Source organism: Eubalaena glacialis, chromosome 14, assembly GCF_028564815.1.
Source record: "Eubalaena glacialis isolate mEubGla1 chromosome 14, mEubGla1.1.hap2.+ XY, whole genome shotgun sequence".
Taxonomy (NCBI): Eukaryota; Metazoa; Chordata; class Mammalia; order Artiodactyla; family Balaenidae; genus Eubalaena; species Eubalaena glacialis.
In genome coordinates this window covers 89,922,183-89,943,431 of record NC_083729.1, presented here as the reverse complement: position 1 = coordinate 89,943,431, position 21,249 = coordinate 89,922,183, and the positions used below count along the sequence as shown (strand labels likewise).

At 39.2% G+C, this 21,249-nt stretch overlaps 1 protein-coding gene across 6 annotated transcripts in view; it reads right to left on the bottom strand.

Moving 5' to 3' along the window:
• The window catches only part of LOC133074581 (sodium/hydrogen exchanger 2), a 467,777-nt gene that overhangs the window by 342,407 nt on the left and 104,121 nt on the right, over positions 1 to 21,249 (bottom strand). For 5 of the 6 annotated variants that reach the window (XM_061168501.1, XM_061168500.1, XM_061168498.1 and 2 more), the window contains 2 exons: positions 10,491 to 10,590; positions 8,747 to 8,845 (listed from right to left, as the gene is read on the bottom strand). In XM_061168501.1, coding sequence (XP_061024484.1) covers positions 8,747 to 8,845; positions 10,491 to 10,590 — 199 coding nt within the window. The remainder of the gene's footprint in view (positions 1 to 8,746; positions 8,846 to 10,490; positions 10,591 to 21,249) is intronic. The other variant, XM_061168504.1, reaches the window with a different exon arrangement.

The following is a 21,249-nucleotide window of genomic DNA, read 5'->3' as shown; positions in this document are numbered from 1 at the left end:
CCAGCCTCTTTCCATGTTTTATGTTTCTCTGGGCAATTGTCATTTTCCAATGTACTATATAATTGGCTTATTTTATGTTGCTTTGTCTGCCTCCCCTCACTAGAATGGCAGCTCCACAAGGGCAGGGATTTCCAACTATTTTGTTCACTGCTGTTCCCCAGAACCTAGAACAGGGAATAGCACACAGTATTTATTGAGGAAATTTTAATCAATATTATCACATAAACAGTAGAAAACCTTGGCCAGTACAGATGGTAATATTAAGTATCATGTATTAGGGTGATGGGATCATGATAATAATAGTGAGCATCATTTATAAAGCCCCTACTCTTTGCCAGAAACTGTGCCAAATGCTTGATGTGGGCATACACCACACACATACACACACACACACACACACACATACACACATACACACACTCAGAGAGCAGGAAGCATTTCACTAGGGAGAAGCTAGGGTGAATTGATGTGCCTTGAGGACGACTTATTTTTGGTGTTCTAAATTGGTATAGCATCCTAAGAGTAACTGACATTTACTGAATACCAACTAGACGGCAACCACTATGCTAAGCATTTGTAGTATTCGCTTTTCATTTTAACAACTGCATGAGGTTGATACTAAGCTTATCTTCCTTTTGCAGTAAATCTGAGGGGAGACTAGAGACAGGAAGTCATGTTTCGAGATAGTGCATGCAGACTCGCTGACTGAAAGGCCAGCTTGTAATGCCCATAGAACCCTTACCAAGAGCCAGACCCTGTGCTAAGCACTCTGAACAGCATCTATCCAGTCCCCAAAAGAGGGATCAGGAAACTGGACAGCTTAGCTGGGTGGCAGAACCGCATTCAACCCAGGGCTGTCAACTCAAAACAAATGTCACCTTCTCTATGAGGCCTCCCCGTCACCCTATTTAATACTGAGGTTCCCTCCACACACACTCCTTCTCCTTTTATTCCTCTCCAAGCACATGACTGGTTTGTTTATTTTCTGCTGCCCACTACAGTGAAAGCCCCATGAGGGTAAGAATTTAGGGTTGACTCTGGAGCACCCAGAACAATGCCCAACATACAACAGACACTCTATTTTTTTCATCAAGTCTAGTTAATACTGTCTTCTAAAAAAAGGTCTGAAGCTTGAGGCAGAAGCGATGATGTTTAAAGATAATCGAGGCCAAGATGGTCTCCTTGCTCCTTTTTGGTTTAAACATTCAATATAAAAGAAGGCAGAAGGAAACTAACCATTATTTATGTGCTTTGGGGTCCAGAATTGGAGTTGGGCACAGAGTGTGGATAATACAATTCTGAAGAGGAGCTTGGGCCCTGGGTTAGAAGTGTTGGGGATAAATGTCTAGAACGTCCCAGTGGTTCCCATCAGAGGTGATTTTGTGCCCATCCAGATACCCCAGGATATTTGGAGACATTTTTGATGGTCACACTGAGGGGTGCCACCAGCATCTAGTGGGTGGAGGCCAAGGATCCAGCTAAACATCCTACAACACACAGGACCATCCCTCCCACAACAATCATCTGGCCCCAAATGTCAGCATGCTGAGGCTGAGAAGCCCTGGTCTAAGCACCAGGAGGTGCCCTATCATTAGAGGGGATTTCTACTTCTGAGTGTGGCTGACAGCGCCACAGATGTTACCAGAAGCTTCTGTCAAGGCTGCAGCCTGTCCTCTGTGAAGGGAAGCAGACCCACATTGTTGTAAATAACCAGTCTTGTTTATAGAAAGCAATTGTCCCCATTATTGGAGGGATTGACATAAACTGCCAACCAATCCTTAGATGCCCGTGACTAAATTGTAGAGAACGCAAAATAGCACTCTCTGAAAAAGTGATTTTTAATGACAGCTTTGATGCTGGGCCCTGGAACTGAAAAGCCAACGGTACCCTCAGGAGCTGCAGCCTGTGAAGGCTGAGTGAGCTGCCCTGTGGGCAGCACTTTAACCTGAACACAAGAGAGCCCACACTGGGGCCACAGATGAAAAGTCAGCAGGAAACCAGGAAGTACAGCCCCCCGGTAATATCGCTCTGTGTCTGTGGTCATGGCTGCATGATCCCAAATGTCTGAATGAACAGTAGGATAGTAAGTGAATGTTAAGGTATTTCCAAATATCTAGGTACTTGACATTTGTGTCAAAAAAAAAATAAAAAAAGACGAATTGTATTTTCCATTAAACTTTGCAGAGTATGCTTTTTTTTTTCTACACAACTAAGGCAGAGCAGAAGTATTTAAAACTATTTGGTGAATTTACAACAATGTCCAGAATCACCATATACGAACACAAAAAAATTGCTACATAAGATCCAGCTACACTAGCATAACTGATTTGTAAGTAGAGTTGGGACGGGGGGATCCCGATGTGATTAGACTCCTATGACATGTTGATGTGTCTCCTCAATTATTTAAGAATTTATATTAACTCTTGACTCAAATCTTAATTCATTTACTTGCTGTTTAAAGCTGTGGTGTATGAGGGCATTCATCTTTATGGTTTATCTTGCCTTGTAGCGTGAAGCACGGCATTGTTTTGTGAGGACCTGGTGCTCTCTGCAAGGCTGTGCTCTTTTGGTTGCTATTCCAAGTCCCAGTGTTGGCTAATTGCAAAGGTCTCCGCTTCCTCACTTCTCGTCCCCCGTGGACACCCAGTGTGAGGTGTCACGTTCTTTTCATCGTGCTGCTCTGCCCCCCTTTAGGAGGATGGCTGCCTTCTGACCTCTCCTGGGAGAAGAGGAGGAGGAAGCCTGCGGTAGGGCTTGGCTCTCAGGAGGATCAGGTGACAGAATGCACAGGAAAATGGAGGGGAAAGGCATTGCCACGAAGAGAGAGCAGGGCCCTCAGGCTCCACCCAAGGGGACGGGCTGTGCACAGAAGTGGGACACAGAGCAGAAGGTCTGGAAGTCTCAGGCCAAACCAGCAGGGCCTGTGGGTTTATATTTCAAAGGAGCTGACTTTATGGGCCTCTTTATGGGTCCTTGGTGGGGAGGGAGCTACCAGGAGCCACCAGAACTTCTTCATTATCAGCATGTTATCCAATTCCTTTTTGCCCCCTTCTCGTTCTCATTCACTCTACACCTGCACTGAGGACCACCACGTCTTTCCCAAGACTCTCACCTGTGTAGGCCCCTCTGACAACACACCAGTCTGCCCATTGGCTTTTCTCAATACCACTTTCTCTTTCTCCTTTCTGGACTGTCCTCGCTTCTTTCCTTCTCCTACGTATAACTGATATTTTACCATCTCCTTTCCTACGACATTTTTTCTTGAAGATTATATCTGATATCAAAAACCATGTCTGCAATTCCTGATCATTACCAGTTGTGCTAATTAATGTCTTTTAAATTAATTGTCAGTTCTGCACATCAAGCTACTTGTTGAATTATTTCAAACTGGTATTCCACCATCAACCCAAATTTACTCTGTCTAAATCCAAACTAAATCCCCATCCTCCACTTCAAAACACGCCACCTCCTCCTGATTCTCATATTTCTATCCTCCCTACCAAATTTTCTTGAAATAATTCACAGTTCAGTGCTGGTTGGCAAGCAATTTGGTACCTTGGCACAATAACGATAATGCAATTTTATTCCTATCTTTTGATTCACCACCATTCACATTTATGAAAACATAATCCGAAGAACCAAAACAAATTATGACAAATATAACACACATAAAATTATATTTAATGTGGAGGTGGCAACTAGCATTTAAAATCTGACAAACTATTAGGCACAAATATGGAGACATATGTGCTGACGTAAAAATAGAAAAGTGAGATATACATTTGCATTTATAATGATTAAAACAATGTACAATATGCATGTAAAAAAAGACTGGAAAGAAATACACTAAAATAATATTTATTGTCTGGAGGAAAGTGACCATATTACCTTGATTGTATGCTGTTTAAACTGAATTGCATCTTGTTCAAAAGGCAATTCCTTCATCGTCCTAGATTCCTCCAGCTTTCTTTTGTTTGGCTACCAGGTTTTACATTTAACTCTTTAAATATCATTTCTATCCATCACTCCCTTTTCACCTTTGCTGCCTCACCCTTGTCCTGCCCTGGTAACTTCCAGGTAGGATTACGATGCTGGTCCCTTGAGGAGGCTCCTCTAGGTTGATCCATCAACACTCCCAGCCCTTCTCCCTTCTCCTCTGCCACAGAGGCTAGAAAGCAAACAACTCCACATCCCAGCCCAACAAGGCCCTGTGACACAGTTCCAATGAAGAAAGCATTGGCAGAAATCTACTGGAGAATTCTAGGGACATGTCTGCTCTTCTGAAGATGGAAGAACATGACAGGGGCTATCCACCTGCCAAGGATGGTGGAAGAAAAGGTTGAAAGGGCCTGGGTCCCTGACAGCATCATTATAGCAGCTGCTTCTGAACTTTTTATTGTGGGAGAAAAATAGCCCTTATGTTTTAGTTGCTGTTTGTTTTCTGCTACTTCCAGCTTGATGTGCTGCTGACTAATATCTTGCCTAGCTGCTTTCCTGCTTCTAGTCTTACATCATTCACATCACCCTATAATTTTTATGAGTGAAGGATGAACAGACCAGAAAAGAAAAGTAAATAAATAAACATTGACAATAAAAGCAAAGGACAGCTGACACGTGAAAACAATGTTGAAGACCTAAAAAATTACAAAAAGTATGAAAAAAAAATTTTTAAGAGTAACCACAGTCCATTTAGTAAAGGTTTAAAAAATTCCTACACACATCATTAGTTACTCAGGGCATCAGTATCAGCACCAGAGTACAGCACAGTTAGTGGAGACTCTCAAGAAATATTAATTCTACAAAAATATTCAGTCTACAGTGGATACAATGGTGAGTCAAACATAAAAGACGTCACAGCAGTGGAGCTTAGAGTTGAATCGGGAAGGAATACATGAACAAAATAATTATGCAAGTAAATGATTAAAATCTGTGCTACAAATTATCAAATTAAAGCATGGTTTTTATAAAGGAGAACCTGGTCTAGTCCAAGTATTAGTGGGGATGGGGGACCAGGCGCTACACTAAGCTCTGGTGATATAAATTTGAGTAGGTTACATTCTGTGCCTCTGGGGAGTTGCAATAAATAATTAAGAAGCCCAGTAAACAAACAGCGACAGTTAAGTACAAGGAGCACTCTGATGGGTGTGATCAAAGGCTATGGGGACACCAAAAAGAAATGATTGATTCACTCAAGGATTGAGTTACCTTGAAAATTAATCTACATTCAGTACATCATCACCAAATGTTACCAAATTAATGAACTATGGCTGAATTTAAGCATGAAACAAACCAGAAAATCTAAATTCTGACATATCAAAAGGTAATGAAATTGTTTAATGGACTTTGAAGCACAGTCCTAGCTCAGAAAATAATTCTGAGAATTAGATCACCCCCTCTAAGCTTGGTCAACCATCCAAATGACTAGATTTGAACCATGATTGTATGCATCTGAGATTAAGACAAAAATAAAGGAAACAATGAATTAGACCAGACTGTATACACAAGTCAGGATCAGACAGAAAGGCAGAAAAAGCCAACATAAGTTTACTTTGTTCTTTTATTGAGATCCAACTAACAGACTTATACTTAAAAAGATTTAATACTAAGAACTAAAATCAGCCTTTTCATTCACTGTAGTTTATAAGATTATCAATAAACACCCAGAGACTTGGACCTTACATTAGTTCTGCCAGTGATCAGCTGTGTGAAGACAGAATCACATGGTTTCTCTGAGTCTCAGCCTCCTTATCATGAAAAAGAATAATTTCATCAGTAATATCCAATAATTCTAAAATAGACTTTCCAGAAAAACCATCCACCACTGTATCATTTTCACTGATTTCAAATACTGGCTAACTGTAACTGTAAAAAATCAGGAGAATACAAAGACATTTTACCAATAATTTGCCAGGCCACGATACATCAGATTTCACAAACAATACTTTGAATTTTCCTAAGATAAGCTGGTAAATGTATGATGCCTGATAATTAAGAAGCTATGAAGCCAAAGAGTAGTTCTGGAGTCTAGTGAAGTCTATGTGGCCTCATTAACCAGGAAGCACACACTTTCAACCAGGTGGAATCTTTTTGATGAAATCTATGTCCTTCTCTTGGATAAAGGAAACAATAAAATAATCACCCAAATATAATGTCACATATCATTGTACAGTATTATGAAGATAAATGAAACTTGCATATAGTATTTCTGCTGTAGGACATACCTCTTCCCACCTCAGTCATTTTTACTTAGAGTGTTTGATAAAGTTGCTTAAAGTGAATAAGGAGTTACAATATGTGTGCCAAAGAGGAGTTTGACAATTTAAACAAAATGGAATACAGTTTTGTCACTAGATTCAAAAAATGACACAGTAATTATATGTAATGCCACATAATAATCCTAATGTAATTGCAGTGTAATTTTTCTGACATGCATTTACTATCCTTCTCCATTGTAATTATTATGCACAGATAACGTTACCTTGTTTTTCAAGTTCTCCACTATCTCCTTGAGGTGCAAACTTTTCAAATATGTAGATTCATTTTTAAATATATGGTACTTACAATACCTATCTTATCACAGGACCTCAACATATGAGTATCAACAACAGCAATACTAATATTTATGCAAATACCTAATGTTCCAGAAAGAATGACAAGGAAGGGGTACCATTTTCATAATTTTTTGTAATGTAACTTTTTGTAGTATATGATAAAATGGTTTGGGACTTCCCTGGTGGTGCAATGGTTAAGAATCCGCCTGCTAATGCAGGGGACACAGGTTCGAGCCCTGGTCTGGGAAGATCCCACATGCTGCGGAGCAACTAAGCCCGTGCGCCACAACTACTGAGCCTGCGCTCTAGAGCCTGCGAGCCACAACTACTGAGCCCATGTGCCACAACTACTGAAGCCCGCGCACCTAGAGCCCGTGCTCTGCAACAAGAGAAGCCACTGCAGAGAGAAGCCCGCGCACTGCAACAAAGGGCAGCCCCCGCTCGCCGCACTAGAGAAAGCCCGCGCGCAGCAATGAAGACGCAACGCAGCCAAAAATAAAATAAATAAATAAATAAATAAATAAATTTTTTTTAAAAATGGTTTATCCTGCTCTTCCCATGCCATCTGTTCTCTCGTCAGTGAGAGGGTCCGTGTCATCCACGATGTAAGAGGGTCTGGCTAGTGTGAATGAGGTGCCTCATGAGGTTTTCAATGGGAAAAGCATCTCTGCTGCACACGCTTCAAGGCCGACAGCCACAGACCCTCTGAGCACACGCAAGCCTGGTGGACAAGCACAGCTGCGTCCTCACCCCTTTTCCTATCCCGACCCACACCCGCTCCATAAAACGTCATGTTAATGATGTGATATAAGCAGATGCTACAGCTTTGACAAACTCAGAACAAATTATAATGTGTGGAAATACAAATTTTATATAAAGATGAAAAAATGGATGAATGATGTAAAAATTCATTAAGTTCTGTGATGGTTAATTTTATGTGTCAACTTAGTTAGACTATGGTGCCCAGTTGCTTGATCAAACAGTAGTCTAGATGCTGCTGTAAAGGTATTTTTTTTAGATGTGATGAGCATTTACTATCAGCAGACTATAAGTAGATTATCCTCTAGAATGAGGAGGTGGGCCTCATCCAATCAGTTGAAGGACTTAAGGACAAAGACGGGTTTCCTGAAGAAGAAGGAACTCTCCCCAAGATTGCACCACAGATATTCTACCCGAGTTTCCAGCGTTCAGACTCAAGACCACAACATCAAGTCTTATCTGAATCTCCAGCTGCAGGCTTGCTCCAGATTTCAGACTTGCCAGCCTCCACAATAGCATGAGCCAATTCCTTAAAATCTCTCCATCAATGAATCAATCAACCTCAATCTCTCTCTTTGTTTACACACACACACACACACACACACACCCATATATAATCCCCTACTGATTGTCCAGAGAATCCTGACTAATACACATTTATTCAGAATGTTAAATATATTAAGTATCTTCTTTGAAAAACAGATATTTTTTGGCTTTGTTTATGACATTGGTAAATTCTGTACCAACCCTAGTTTTAAGGTTTGGATAAACAATATTAAAAACTTCATGAAACCAGCTGAGAATAGAGTTGACATATTGAGCTTACGTACTTTCTAAAATTAGATTTGTGTACTATATATTGTGTACTTTCTATAGAAACTTAGTTTATATATTTTCTATAGAAAAAATAGTATGAAAACATGAAAGAATTCAGGTAATCATGACTCCTAGTTAATGACATCAGACTCTACTTCTTCTATGGGATATCACACACAACAAAGTTCAATCATTTTGTAGAAATACAGTAGCATAATCATATTCTTATGTGTAACAACTGCAAAAAAATGTTTTAAAATCAGGGTGTATATTACAATATTTTCCATTGTAAGACCAGTTTTACATCTTAAGGAGCAGTTCTTCCTGATGTACACCACTACTTTCATATCAGAAAACACACTTTTAAAAAAATTATCTTTATAAGTAGAAAGCAAATTACAATGGCTTTAATTTTAGACCAAAGTTGTATTTTATTAAGATTATAAATGGTGTTTTAAAAATGGCATCTTATTATTTTATACGTAACAGACTGATATCAAAAAACATGTTGAAATTATAAATGTTAAATTATTTTTTAATCGCCCACAGAAATGCTGTGGTGGGCATCTTTCAGAAAGACAGGCCCCTCTCGGAGGCCTTCTGAGGAAAGAGGTACTTACTAACTGCAGAGTCATAGGAGGTTGAGTTGTGCTCTCCTCTCATGAAGGGATATGGCGACAGGTAAGCATGCGTGCAGTTCTTCAATGGTGGCTGATTGGCTAGGAAGGAGAGCAGAACAAAGGTATTTGTTACTGAGAAGCTGAGTGAAGGTTTGTTCCTAACAGAAGAGAAATACAGGATCTGGGGGTACACAAGCAAAATAAAACTATAGGTTAGATCAACAAATTCAGAGAATTATTGAATAAGGGAGGAAACTTCCTTAAAAACCTCATATGGTAAAGCACAGGGGACCTGGAAAGTGGATTCATTTAAAACATCTAGCTCATGACCTAATTCAAGGGAGAGAATGCCCTTAATATCACCCTAAAATTGAAAGAACCCGATTTCATTCGTTTTCACAACTATCTTCTCCAATTCCTAACATAATGCCTAGCACATAGTAGGTATTCAAAAAATAGTCATTTAAAAATCTAATAAATTTAGATTTAACCTTGATTGGTTCTAATTAATAGAAAATTTCTTCTATATTCTATTTTCAGGGAAAAGATGTAAATGATAGACCATACAAGTTAATAATTCAAGTACATTTTTAGCATTTGAAGAAACCACAAGAAAGAACTTTAATGTTGTTTGACATCGTGAAGATATCATCATATACCCTCTAAGGAGTAAAATACTCTTTCCTTCTCTAAGTCTTGGCAAACTCTTCCTCTTGCAAAGTCTGACCTACTCCACTTTACCAAAGTCTAAATAATTTTCATTGGCAGATCACATGCTTATTCTCCTCCCCCAAATGACAATCAGAAACTCTATGAAATATTTCTCTCAAAATGCCATTTCATCATTACTTTGTTCCTTTTACATATGCCATTTACCGTTGACTCGTCTTCTGTGATCTCATATTTTTATGTTATATTCCATGATCTTGACTATGGTTTAAATACCATACTTTGATTTATCACAGGAGTATTGTGATAAGAAGACTGATAATTTCAACCCACAATAAGTTTGAAGGTAATAAACAGTTCTTTCATTGCTGGATGCAACAAGATAAAGGCTAGCTATTTTCAGTGAATTGATTTTCAAAGATTAACACAACATAGGAAAAGCAATTGAAAGAATGCATCATATTTTTAAGGAGCTATTCTACTTCAAAAAAGAACTTTAAAGTTTCTATGAGAGAATGGAAACATCAAAAGCAAAGCATTTCTTAATACTGCCCACAAACTTGGTTTAAGCCCAAATAGAGCAAGCTTTCATCTGCCACTGCTGATCATTGTTTTGTTATAAAGAAGATTTTTTTAAACTTTGAAGCTATTAATATAAAATAATACATCTTTAATTCTGGATTTTTAAACTTGGGGTTTCAAGCCCCAAAAAATAGCCAAAAAAAATAAAAGCATTTATTTGCAACATAGCAATAATAGACACTCGAAAAAAATACTATAGATAATATCTGTTTTGTTTATTAGGGTTGGTATATTTTAAACATGAGCAAGGAAACAGCAGATTATTCAATTTTGCCATAAATATTCAGACTCCAATTTCATGTTAGAAAATAATTATTCCTATAGCCGTTTCTACTTAATAAAAAGGAATCACTTTATGAACATTTGGAAGATATCCTATTGAGATTCTACAACTAAGAATCCAATCCTATTTTATAAGTGACATGCACCAAATGAGAAACTGTTCATTTTTATTTTAAAGCCAAGGGGGAAAATAAAGCTGAATTTCACTTACTGTACCAGAACTGCCAGATATTGGAATCATTCTCTTCCACAATCCCATTAAACCAACATCTCCAGAAGAATCCTTCATGGTGGAAAGTGACGTTTTCTATCTGTACAGAACGCAAATGAAGTAACTTGCCATCAACACAAGGAACATAATCTAAATAATTACCTCCAGGAAATTTTTTAAGCAATGTATTTTTTCCCAAATAATGATGATCAGTAGCTTTCTACATATCTCTTCTATGAAGAAATAGACATTCCACTACCATTTTCGGATTTCAAGAGGATACATAAAGCTATCCTCATTACTATCAAGTACAACAATATTTTGAAGAAGAAACGCACATTCTGTTCACCTGAACACTTTCCCACTTCAGTCGCAAGAAGCCAATAATCTGATCCAAAAGCCACCAAAAAGAGTAAAACCCCCAAAGCACCAAAGAGAGCCCCAAAGAAGATGGCAATATTTAGTCTCATTTTCAATTCACTGGTTTCCCTTTAAATAAAATAAGAAAGTAAAAAACAGCGAACACCTAGCTCCTCAACAAAAAAGAATAAAGATTTTTGAGTAGGCAGAAATCTTCTTGAGAAGCGTCTCTGAGCTCCTGTTTTGGTGGCTTCGCACTCGCACCTAGCTGGTGGGTCTGTATTGCCTTTGCTCTCCCCTGGAGGGACTCCAGCCCAGCAGCTGAGAACGGCTGACTATTTTAGGATACTGATTGAGGAGCTCTCTCTCTCTCCCATGGGGATCAAAAAATAACTGACCTTCCCCTGACTGTGGAGGGGGGTATCAGGAGCTGGCCAGAATCATCGTTACTGCTGCTGGGTGATCCACAGAAGTGGAAAGAAGACGGAATGGTATGAGGTCATTGACAGTATTGGCCCAAAGTCTTAAGTGTCTGAACAAGCCCCTCTTAATCCAGAATGACCATTACAAACCCAAAGACACTTACGACTCTCTTTGAAGATATATAAATCGCAGCTATAAAGAACCACAAAGACCTCTCTTGGATATAACTGAAGTTGTAATTAACATCTTAATCCTTTTTGGATATTTTTGGGATATAAAACAATTAGTGGGTTGACTGATCTAACGTAACAGCGAGCACAATTCAGGTTTTAACTTATACATTCGTAAGTGTATTTAAAAGATCAAGAATATGGTAACAGAAACTACTTAAAGTAGAAAAAAAAAAACTTTTATGTAGCATACACTATGACATAAAAACAGCACTTTATATAGCAGCTCCCAGATCTTGTACAAGTTATTCCAAATAATCATCTCAAAAGTGGACTAATGAAAAAACAGTCTCAAAAATATATTATTTTCTGGATTAGGATGAAGGAATATGGTCTACTTTTTGTTTCCTTCATGTTAAATATTCAACCTCCTCAAAATATGGGTCTTACTTGATACCCATACAAGTCACCAAATAGCAGTGAATCTATACTTTCTTCATGTCTAGTCTCTATAGCTCACTTCTTTTTGTTCCATGTCTAAATATGCCCGAGAGCATTTTTTTAAGTATTTGTGTAAAATTTTAAGCTCTGCCTTAATTTCTGCCCCAAACTGCGTCCCTAAAGGTTCCAGTCTTAATCGTATTCTGTCCTCCAAGGCTGTACAGCACGTTTAAACTCTGTCATTTAACAGAGCTTTCTGATATTTTGAAGAAGCAATCATTTCGTGCCTCCCTCAAACCCCACTCCACCCCTTAATATAGGTCTTCATTTTTCTAAGCTAAACATCCCATTCCTTTAAACATCCCTTAGATTGGAACAACTCCAAATCTCCTTGCTGTTCTGATTCTTTGCTACAATTTGCAAGTACTTGATTGAGGTGAGGCATAGCGAATATTCCGGGTAGAATCTAACGAAGTTAATATCACCACCTTTCTTATTTGGATGCTGTGATGAGCAGAGTAATGGGTTCCCAAAGATGTCCATACCTTAATCCTAAATATAATCACGTAATCTGTGAATGTGTTACTTTACATAGCAATATCCTGGATTAAACAGGTTGACCCAATCCAATCACATAAATCCTTAAAAGAAAAGTAGAGAAGCTTTCCTGACAGTACTCGGAGAAAGAAACGTGACCACAGAAAAAGGGTCAGAGAGTAGCTGGTTTAAAAATGTAGGAAAGAGACCACACGCCAAGGATTGTGGGCAGGTTCTAGAGGATGGAAGAGGGAATAAAACAGATTCTATCCAAGAGCCTCCAGGAAGGAATGTTGCCCTACCAACACCTTGACTTTGGGGATTTCTGAGCTCTGGAACTGCAGGATAGTAAATCTGTGTTGTTTTTAAGCCACTAACTTTGTGTTAATTTGTTACATTGTTACAGCAGCAATAGGAAACTAATAAAGATGCTGTTCTATAATTAATACAATATAAGATCAAATTAAGGGGGTTTTTGTCGGGGCGGGGGGGGGGGGGGGGAATGCCTCTTCAGGAAGTGCTGAGAACTTGCGAGGATCCAGGCATTTTATCAGATACGCAGGGCCTGATCTTGAGGAGTTCATGAGCCAGTGAGAAAAAAAGATTCTTTAGAATGAGGTACATACGGTTGAAATTATAAGCTTCTGGCCGCCCCAGACACATCCTCGGGCTCAGCCACACCCCCCCATCCCAAGACGACTGTGGTTGTGGTTTTGCAGCTTTACTGTAGGTGACAATGTTGTTGTTTGGAGAGGAAGAGGAATCTTTTTGAGAAGGTTTTATTTATTTTATTTATATTGTAATGACTTGTAAAAATCTATGCATTAATACTAAATCTTTAGCAAACACACATTCACAAATACACACACAAACAACTGGATTTTTAAAATAAGTAGAAAGAGTGTAGGATCTGTTATTGCTACAGTTCATCTCAATTTTGGTTTCTGTCACAAACAAAGAATCATCTTTCTGGATGAGGTCTATCAACTAATATTTTTTCACCATGTTTCGGTGTATCCAAAAAAGTCTAAGCATCATTATCAAAATGTATATTTATCAAAGCAGCTACTACTGTAACCAATCTAATTGTTTCCAACCATTCGTTCGTTCGTGGGCATCCATTTGAGAAAGACACCATAGACTACTTCCGCCATCATCAAACTGAACCCCTTTACCTCAGTTACCCTCAGTGCGTCTCACAGTGCTTGACACACAGGGGCACTAAGATAAAAGAAAAATCCATTTGTATTAGGACTCTTGGCTGTGATACAAATACGTAGCTTCCTGAGCTATCCAACTGGTAATCCATCAAGAAGAAATGGCTCTGATCTGGCCTGCTCTTTGCGAAACTTGGAGAAGTGGATTTTAGCAGGGTCTGTGCTTCCTCTGTAGATAATCTCAAACCACCTTTTTAAGAATCCATAGTAGACTCTTATTTAGAAATAAAATAGAACTTACCATCCAGGGGTCAAAAAGTATCTTTCTTCTTTAGAAAACTGAACCATTTGTCTACCATTTGAAACTCCTAATTTACCATGATTCCTAAAATGTTCCCAACAATCATTCAGTATCTCTTCCTCAAGTTCTCTCGGCAGCTTAAAAAACTGTCTATACTCCAGGGTGATTGTTAAACAGCTGCTGTGTCCTCATGATCACTTTACAAATTCAGACGTTGGATCTTTTCCCTTTCAGCCTCTTTTCTAGACCAGGTGATGAGGGGAGACAGACATACCTTAGCACCAACCTCAACTCACAGTAATCCTATAATAGAACAACTCCGTTGCTACTGTACGTGCCCACTCCTTTGGTGAATACTGAATCTGTTTTACGCTGATATGATTGTCACAGTGAATCTGCAAGGTCACAAGCATAAGTAAGCATGGTGTCTCAGGTTCAATACTGTGGGAGACCTTGATGGTCAGAAATGTAAATGGAGGTGAATGATAATAACTAATACTCATGAGCATCTCCTGTGTGGCAGACACCATCCCAAGCATATTAGATGCCTTGAGTACAAGTAAGTCTTCAGTAGGTAGAATACGAAATAATCCATGTCTTGGGTGGGAATTTCAGCATCTAAAGGTCTCCTTGGTAGGAGTTAAAGATGTTCCTGGTCTCATGTAGAAGGCCAGAGGTAAGCAAAGAGAGCTCTGCATGGGGTCCCACTGCCAAAGGCAATTCACAATAATTTACAATAATTTGTTTATAACTTTCAGTCTGTCCTCTGGGTCCCTGAGGCTACACGAGAAGGCAACGTGGCTGACTGGGGACCAGGAAATGACCCTCCAGGATCTGGTGAACCTGGGACAAGAATAGGAACTGCAGGGACCAGCTCTCATTCCCACGTTCTCCCTTGTTACTTGGTATTTCAGAACGAGTATTTCATTGAATTAAGAAGAGGGGGACTTCCTTTCACAGATGACTGATATTGGGCAAACGGTTCAACTCTCTGAGTCTCTGAGTTTTTTTAATACAGAAAATGGGAACAACGCTGCAGAAGATGATTGGAGGTATCAAGTAAGAGGATGTGCATCAAAGAAGCTGGTGCATCACACACATTAGGCTTCTCTTCTATCCTGCCTTTAGCTGGGGATCATTCTTGACGAAAAAAATATTTTTAAAACGAAAATAAAATAAAACTCCCTATGCTAGCATCCCAGATCTGACTCAGGTTTATTTCAACAGGCTAACTTCTCACCAAGTGCTCCCAGCCCTCCTCACACCCATACACACCATCTTCCCTCCTAGGTCACCAGCAGTTCCCCAAATCTCTGCCTATTCTGCTCCCCTCGGATGAGAAGTCCCTTCTCTTCCTCCTAGCTGATGAACTCTTCATTAATCCATTCCACAAACATTTACCATCATGCTACTGTGTGCAACATGTTCTTCTAAGTGTTGAGTTACCATCAGCACTCTCCAAGGAGACTGTATTGTACAACCTATACCACTTTCCCATATATGTAACTACACTCCTGCTCTTCTAGACAGTTTTGAATTCCTGTGTCTTGAAAAAAACTGGGTCAAGAAATTTTGTTCAATGAATAAATTAATAATGAATGAACAAATGTCCCATGGACAATCTGCCCCATTATCCTTCAAGATGTTACTGGGGACACTGGTCCCAACATCTATTCTGTGTCCCATTATGAAGACCAGGAGGAAATTTCTGGATGCTAAAAAATGTTGTGTTTCCACAGAGTACTACTGTTATTTTTCATCTTACAGACACTATACTTGATTCATTTGACAAATGCATATCACTTGCCTGTTCTAAGACAGAGTGCTGTGTCCTAGAACCGTGGCAGTGAATAAAATGTGCTCTCTACCCTCAACGAGCTTAATTCTCATGGCACTGAGAGTACTTTTCTTCGTTTTGGTACCTGGAAAGCTCGGAGGCAAATGCGCAAAAGGTGATGTCCCAGCTTCCTGCTTCCCTCCCCCACCCCGACTTCCTTAGTTTCCTTTCTGTGTGCCCCTGACTTTCTCTCTCTCTCACGCATATTTTTAACCTATTATTTTGTATGTGTTTATGTAAGCAGCTTCAAATACTTTTGAGAACAACATAAAGACTAAACAATGAAGCAAACAAACACAGACACTTTGTGAAATCAGATACGAGAAGTCACCATGTATCGGTTGTGTTTTTCCAGTCTGAAAGATCCTTGAATTCTCTGTTCATCCCTGCCTTTTTCCCCCTCATTCTGATTATTTCTACTGTCATAATTTCACTCGGCAATCCTCCTGACTTCCTGGAAATAGCATCCCCTTTAGAGTCTCTTGTCACTGAGAGAAATTGTGGCAAAAATGTTTTTAGTTTTTCAATCTAAAAAATTTTTAGTCAACCTTTTAAAATCTTGAGGATACAAAGATCATTAGCATTCCAAGGTGGTGTGGTAAATTTTTTTTTAACAAATTAAATAAAACTTGACAACCAAAGGCTGTCAGAGATGACCATAGACAATGGAAGGCTTTGCCTATTTTGATTAAACGTCTTTTTATTTAGTTAACTGTGTTTTTTTAATCGGTAAATACACTAAAACTTAGCAGAAATCCCAAGCCATGCTTAATTTGTGAGTGATAAGGAGCAAAACATTTTTTTCTAAGGTCATAATTTCTAATCCCGATATTGTAATCGTCTTAATTATCTCAAAATATCTCATGAAACTATCTAAACATTCTCCAAAAAAATTAATTCTGGTTCACTTTAGTTTAAAGAAAATACAAGAATGGCAATGCTCCACATCCAAAAGTGCTGAACAAATGTGTAAACAAATATAGAGATCAAACTTTCAGGAAACTGGAGTGGTTTTTTGGAGATTTTCGGGTAGATTCTTTTTTGTCTTGGAATAATATATTGCAGATCCACAATACTTACCTGCCATTCCAACATCCAAAATTTCTGAAAACCAAAAGCTTTTGGCAAAGCAAACCTGACTGGCATGAGGGTGCACGTAAGCTATCGTGTGAATTCTTACATATTTGACTTCACAAGCATGAATGTGTTTGATTACAGGGCTCGCCAGGTTCCACGGGGGTTGTTAAGTAATGTACAGTATATGCATGTTGCTACTTTTTCAAAATCCTCAAAATTCTGAGTTCTAAATATATCTGGCCCTCAAGGTTACATATAAGGTTACATATAAGGGATTGTGGTCCCACAGTCCTAGACACAAGACAATAGACTAAATGATGACCCTAAAATTAATTGTTTCCCTTTGATCACTATTGAAACAGATTTTTCCTGCCCATGAACCATTACTATACGTCTCTGTGACTCTAATGACCTTTGTAAATCTCTGTTTTGTGTTATGGTTCTTGGTTCTTGTGTGTCACCCTCCCTGCTACCTCCCCCATCCAACAATATGACAATAGGACCACAATCTGTAATTTTAAGAGATTATTTTCACAAGCCTTCTCATCTTACACAGAGTACAGGAACAACAAATAAACTCTACGGGGGTGATAAGAGGTTCTGTTTTTGTTTAATGCTACATCCCTAACACCTAGCACAATGCTTTATGTAGGTGCTCAGTAAAAACTTAGCTGACCAAGTATCAATCTTATTGAGTTGAATTAAATTGGGTTGAACATTGCCATCTGCTGGCCACAGTATAAAATTGCATTCCATGGTACACTGGTCCGCTGGGATTTTTATATAATGCAAATATTGTAGAGCAAGGATTTGCTACTGGGATTTTTCTATCACACAAATACTGTAGTGCAAGGATTTGCTATTTTCACAGGATTTGATGCTGAACAGCCTTAACTAAGATGGTGCCATCAAAGTACCAAGGCCCTGATAAATAGCTTATGCTGAACACAACTGTATCAGGATCCACAGGCTCATTCACTTCATTAATGTGGGCAGTTTACACTCCACTAAATTGAGAGCTACTTACACAAGTAACTCACACAAAGGGAGTTATATTACAAAAATATCTTTCACTTTGAAAAAGGGTCCGATGCCTAGCTCCAAGCTCAATTCCCATAAAGAACTCTTAGTGCACTTAAGTGCTTTAACTCTTGAAAGGGGCAAAAAACTTGGAACTTATTTTTTTAAAAACCTGCCTTCAATTGCAATCAACACACAAAAAAACATTTCAGAAACAAAACTGGGGACCAAAGGGGAAATTTTCTGATACATGAAAATAGAAATGAAAATTATGTAACCTACAGTAATGTATTATATAAACAAATACACATTTAACGATTATAATTTTGATTTAATTTACTCATCCCTTTGTCTTGTATTTCCTTCTGAGGGTACAAGTATATTCCATATACCAGAAGCCTTGTGAATGAAAAGGTTCCCCTCTCTGGTCTCTTGGTTGTCAAAGTGCTCTGCATGAATCTTGCATGAATGACTTGAGTCTTAATCTAGAGAAAGACATTTTTATTTATCCTTGGCTCTGGGGATGTTGCCTTCCCCTTAAATACCTTTGCCACTGGGTCTTTCTTTATTTGTAAAGATGAAGATGGACTTTTACATTTCCATTCCTAAGACTTTTCCAAGAAGGGACTTGTGAAAAGCTCAAATGAGCCCCAGGTCTGTGAGCCAGCTCAGGTCGACCCCAAAGAAAGACAATCCAATTCATGAGAGAATGTGGGAGGCGGGGAGAGACACACCCATGTGACCTTAGTGCCCCCTAAGGGTCTCGTCGGGGCGGGGTGGGGGGGGAAAGTAGCTGGAGTTGCATTGGTGTGAAATTACAGTCAGAATACAGGCAGAAGGGTCTGACCGCTGCAGGTGCTACAGACTTCTCTTCATGTTCTGCTCAGCCAAGTCCCTTAAGTTCTATTTAATTTAATTACACGTGTGGTAAGGGGTTAAGGGAGGACTTATCAGGATACTCAAATAGCACAAAAGCTAAATAACAAAAAAGACAACAGCGACAAAATAATAACACCCAGCACATACGGAGCACTCACTTTGTCCCGAGCATTATTCTAAGAGCTTTGGGCTTATTAACCCATTTAACCTCCACAATAACCCACTGTGGTAAGTGTTGTGGTTTCCCCCCTTTCGTCATCGAGAAAATCAAGGCAACTCTGAATCTCTCTATGGCAGAGTTCGTTATTACGGACTGATTTGTTACTCTTCCCCAAACTCATCTGTTGAATCCCTAACCACCAATGTGACTATATTTGGAATTAGGACCCATGAGAAGGTAATTCCGGTTAAATGAGGTTGTAAGGGTGAGGCCTTAATGTGTCACCCCAGAACACGGAGATAAAGTCAAGAGTTAGATGCTCTAGGCAGATCTCAGCAACAGTTGTCAAAGAAATACTACAATGTGAAAAAAGTAATAAGGCTTCCATTTTCATCTTGGAGTTTAGAGAACTGGGAAGAGCATTCTGCCCAGTTTACACCCAGAAGAGTAAAAGGTGAGACAAACTTCAAATGAATGACTTTTCTTGAACCCATGGGAGAATCAAGTTGGTAAACAATCAACCAACTTGTCTTTCTGAGGAAAACTTGTCTTTCTTCTATAGGAAGAAAAAGGACCCAAGATTTGGGGAAATGCAGAATGGCAAGCATATAAGTTCCTAAGAATATTCAGCTAAAAAGTTCTAATGATTTGCATTTCTCTAATAATTAGTGATGTTGAGCATCTTTTCATGTGCCTCTTGGCCATCTGTATGGCTTCCTTGGTGAAATGTCTATTTAGGCCTTCTGCCCATTTTTTAACTGGATTGTTTGTTTTTTTGATATTGAGCTCCATGAGCTGTTTGTATATTTTGGAGATTAATCCTTTGTCTGTTGTTTCATTTGCAAATATTTTCTCCCATTCTGAGGGTTGTCTTTTTGTCTTGTTTATGGTTTCCTTTGCTGTGCAAAGGCTTTTCAGTTTAATTAAGTCCCATTTTGGGATATTACTCAGCCATAAAAAGAAACGAAATTGAGTTATCTGTAGTGAGGTGGATAGACCTAGAGTCTGTCATACAGAGTGAAGTAAGTCAGAAAGAGAAAAACAAATACCGTATGCTAACGCATATAAATGGAATCTAAAAAAAAATGGTCCTGATGAACCTAGTTGCAGGGCAGGAATAAAGAGGTAGACATAGAATGGACTTGAGGACATGGGGTGGGAGGGCGAAGCTGGGGCAAAGTGAGAGTAGCATCGACATATATACACTACCGAATGTAAAATAATTGGCTGGTGGGAAGCAGCAGCGTAGCACAGGGAGATCAGCTCGGTGCTTTGCGATGACCTAGAGGGGTGGGATAGGGAGGACGGGAAGGAGGCTCAAGAAGGAGGGGATATGGGGACATATGTATGCATATGGGTGATTCGCTTTGTTGTGTAACAGAAACTAACACTGTATTGTGAAGCAGTTATACTCCAATAAAGATCTATTTTTAAAAAAAAGGTCTAGTGAATCAATACAGGCCAAGTGTGGTCAGCATGAAGACCCTGCAGGTCCCATTAAAGGAGGATTTATCAGCTTACTCTTTCTCAACAATCCTTGAGATCCTTTCCCATCTTGGTATTGGCTGGGAGAGCAGAAAAGCAGCCACTGCCAAACCACTGACCTCTCTCCCCTATGGAACAAAAGCCTTAATCTGCATGGGGAAGAGCAACAAAATTGTCACATTAGGGCACTGGTGGAAACCCTCTGTAGCTGAGTAAGACAAGAGGTTAATAAAACAAGAAAGAAAGGGATAGAGAAAGAAAGGAAGGAAAAAAGGGAGGGAGGAGGAACTTTCTCCCCCTGAGAGAGAAGCAGGAATATGCACAGAGCATGCAAAATAGTAGTGAAACTACTCTGTATGAATCCATAATGGTGGATACAGATCCTGATACATTTGTCCAAACCCACAGAATATATACCAAGAGTGAACCCTAAAGTAAATGATGGACTCTGGGGGATAACTACCAGTCAGTGTAGGTTCACTGACTATAACAAACGTACCATTGTGATGCAGGATGCTGATAATCAGGGAGGCTGTGTTTGTGTGTGTGGATATAGAGGATATATGGGAACTCTCTGTATTTCATGCTCAATTTTTCTGTGAAACTGAAACTGTTCTAAATAATAAAGTCTACTAAAAAGAAAACAACCAAAAAAAAACCTCTGTCCCTAAGAGAGGAACTGGAATATGTGATGCCAGGCCCAGCACTACACCTGAAAGAGGGATGGGAGCACTTGTGAAGGCTACACCCCCAAGACTCAGGTTCGCAGTGCCCGTCTAAGACACAGCCTGGCTGAGACACAGTTATCAGAGAATGCTCCCCTCCCCTGCCAGCCACCAACATGCCAACATGGGTCAAGTACAAAAAACAGTGGAATACACCTAGAACTGTAAGAGAAAGACTGTCTCTGAG